Source organism: Galeopterus variegatus, unplaced genomic scaffold (genome assembly GCF_000696425.1).
Source record: "Galeopterus variegatus unplaced genomic scaffold, G_variegatus-3.0.2 Scaffold1607, whole genome shotgun sequence".
Lineage (NCBI taxonomy): Eukaryota > Metazoa > Chordata > Mammalia > Dermoptera > Cynocephalidae > Galeopterus > Galeopterus variegatus.
In genome coordinates, this window is record NW_007727718.1 from 219,273 (window position 1) to 221,163 (window position 1,891).

Here is a 1,891-nt window from a genome sequence, read left to right on the forward strand (position 1 = left end):
CTGAGTTCCTTGTAAGACGGTTCAACTTTTACAAAGGAAAAGGAACATTGTTCAGCTTTCTAGGAAGTCTAATCACTATGTTAAATCCTCATGATCAGAAATCTACCTATTGTAACATATGCAAATATTTTGAGCAGCCTAGACAAAACGTGCAGAAGCACACAAATGTTCTACAGGTACTTTTTAGTGGGTTATTTGTTTTTATAACTCATCACCAATAATTCACACATAGGTATGTCCCATTCAAGCATGAACTGTTAGATTTAAATATTCTATTTTTATGAATGAAATTTTTGAATCCTTTTAAATGTGTGTCAGCTCTTTGATGCTGCAAAGAAGAAAATCATTTTCTGGAAAAACCAAGCAAGTTACTGACATCTTGCTGCAAATTTCAATCTGTGTTGTGCTGTTGGCTCTAGGTGAAGAACTGTACTGTGTATATCCACGATGACTCCATGTTTGAGCCAGAGGAGCAGTTCAGGGTCTACCTCGGCCACCCGCTTGGAAACCACTGGAGTGGAGCTAGAGTTGGAAAGAATAACATGGCCACCATCACCATATCCAATGATGAGGATGGTAATGGAACAAATTGACCTTGGTTATTAGTTACTCTTAGGTTGATGAGATATGAACTGATGTTTTACTAATAATGTAGTTATCAGTGTTTTGAAAAATGAAGTCCTATAAAAGTACCTACTGATAATAACCTCTGGATATTTATATAAAATGTTGGCAGCAAATGGTGACCCTCCACAGGGCTCCAATAAGTTCATGGGTATTTTTAATCTCATTTTCTACCACGTTGCCAAAAGATAAGAAATGAGTATGGTTAAAAGATGGGACAGAAATACTAAGACAGACAGAGAATAAAAACTATATAAGTCACTGCAATTCAGGAACAGGATTGGAAATACAATCAGGATCAGATGAATCCAATCCACTCATTTAAAACACTGCCACCTTCCTGAAAAAGTCCAATTTCTCAGTTTTCTTCTCTCTCATTGATTTGGCCTACTAACCTAAAAAAACTTGAATTCTATAGACAGGTGTTAGCAAAAGTAACCCAGGCACCAGGGAAAACAAAACTTCTTTCAAGTTGGGACATAATGTTTTAATAAAATAGATATTTTAATGAGTGAATGAATAATAATATTATACATAGTAATAGCTGTTTTTTAATTGAATATTTACTGTATATACCAAAAACCATGCTACACATATTATATTACAGTCATGTGTTGCTTAACAACAGGGATACATTCTCAGAAATGCGTCTTTAGGTGATTTCATCACTGCGCGAACATCAGAGTGTACTTACACAAGCCTAGGTGGTATAGCCTGCTGCACACCTGGGCTATATGCTATAGCCTATTGCTCTTAGGCTATGAACCTGTACAGCATGTTACTGTATTGAATGCTGTAGGCAATTACAACATGATGGTAAGTATTTGTGTGTTTAAATATATTTAAACATAAAAAAGATACAATAAAAATATGGTATAAAAGATAAAAAATGATATACCTGTGTAGGCCATTTACATGAATGGAGCTTGCAGGTCTGGAAGTTGCTCGGTGTGAGTCAGTGAGTGAGCGGTGAGTGAACGTGAAGGTCTAGAACATCACTGTGCACCACTGCACTCTTTATAAACACCGTACACTTAGGCTACACTAAATTTATTAAAAATATTTTTCTTTCTTTAATAATAAATTAACCTTACTTTACTGTAACTTTTTTACTTTATAAACTTGAAAAATCTTTTTTAAAAATTTTAATTTTTTTACTCTTTTATAATATAGCTTAAATTATGAATACATTGTACAGCTGCACAAAACTATTTTCTTTCTTTATATTCTTATTCTGTAAACTTTTTTCTGTTTTTAATTTTTTTTT

General features: G+C 33.7%; 1 protein-coding gene across 1 annotated transcript in view; it reads left to right on the forward strand.

The window, feature by feature from the left end:
* Nucleotides 1–1,891, forward strand: part of FRAS1 (Fraser extracellular matrix complex subunit 1) — a gene marked incomplete at its 5' end in the record, with an annotated part of 258,570 nt that overhangs the window by 215,745 nt on the left and 40,934 nt on the right. The window contains one exon of the mRNA XM_008577934.1: nt 420–576. Coding sequence (XP_008576156.1) covers nt 420–576 — 157 coding nt within the window. The remainder of the gene's footprint in view (nt 1–419; nt 577–1,891) is intronic.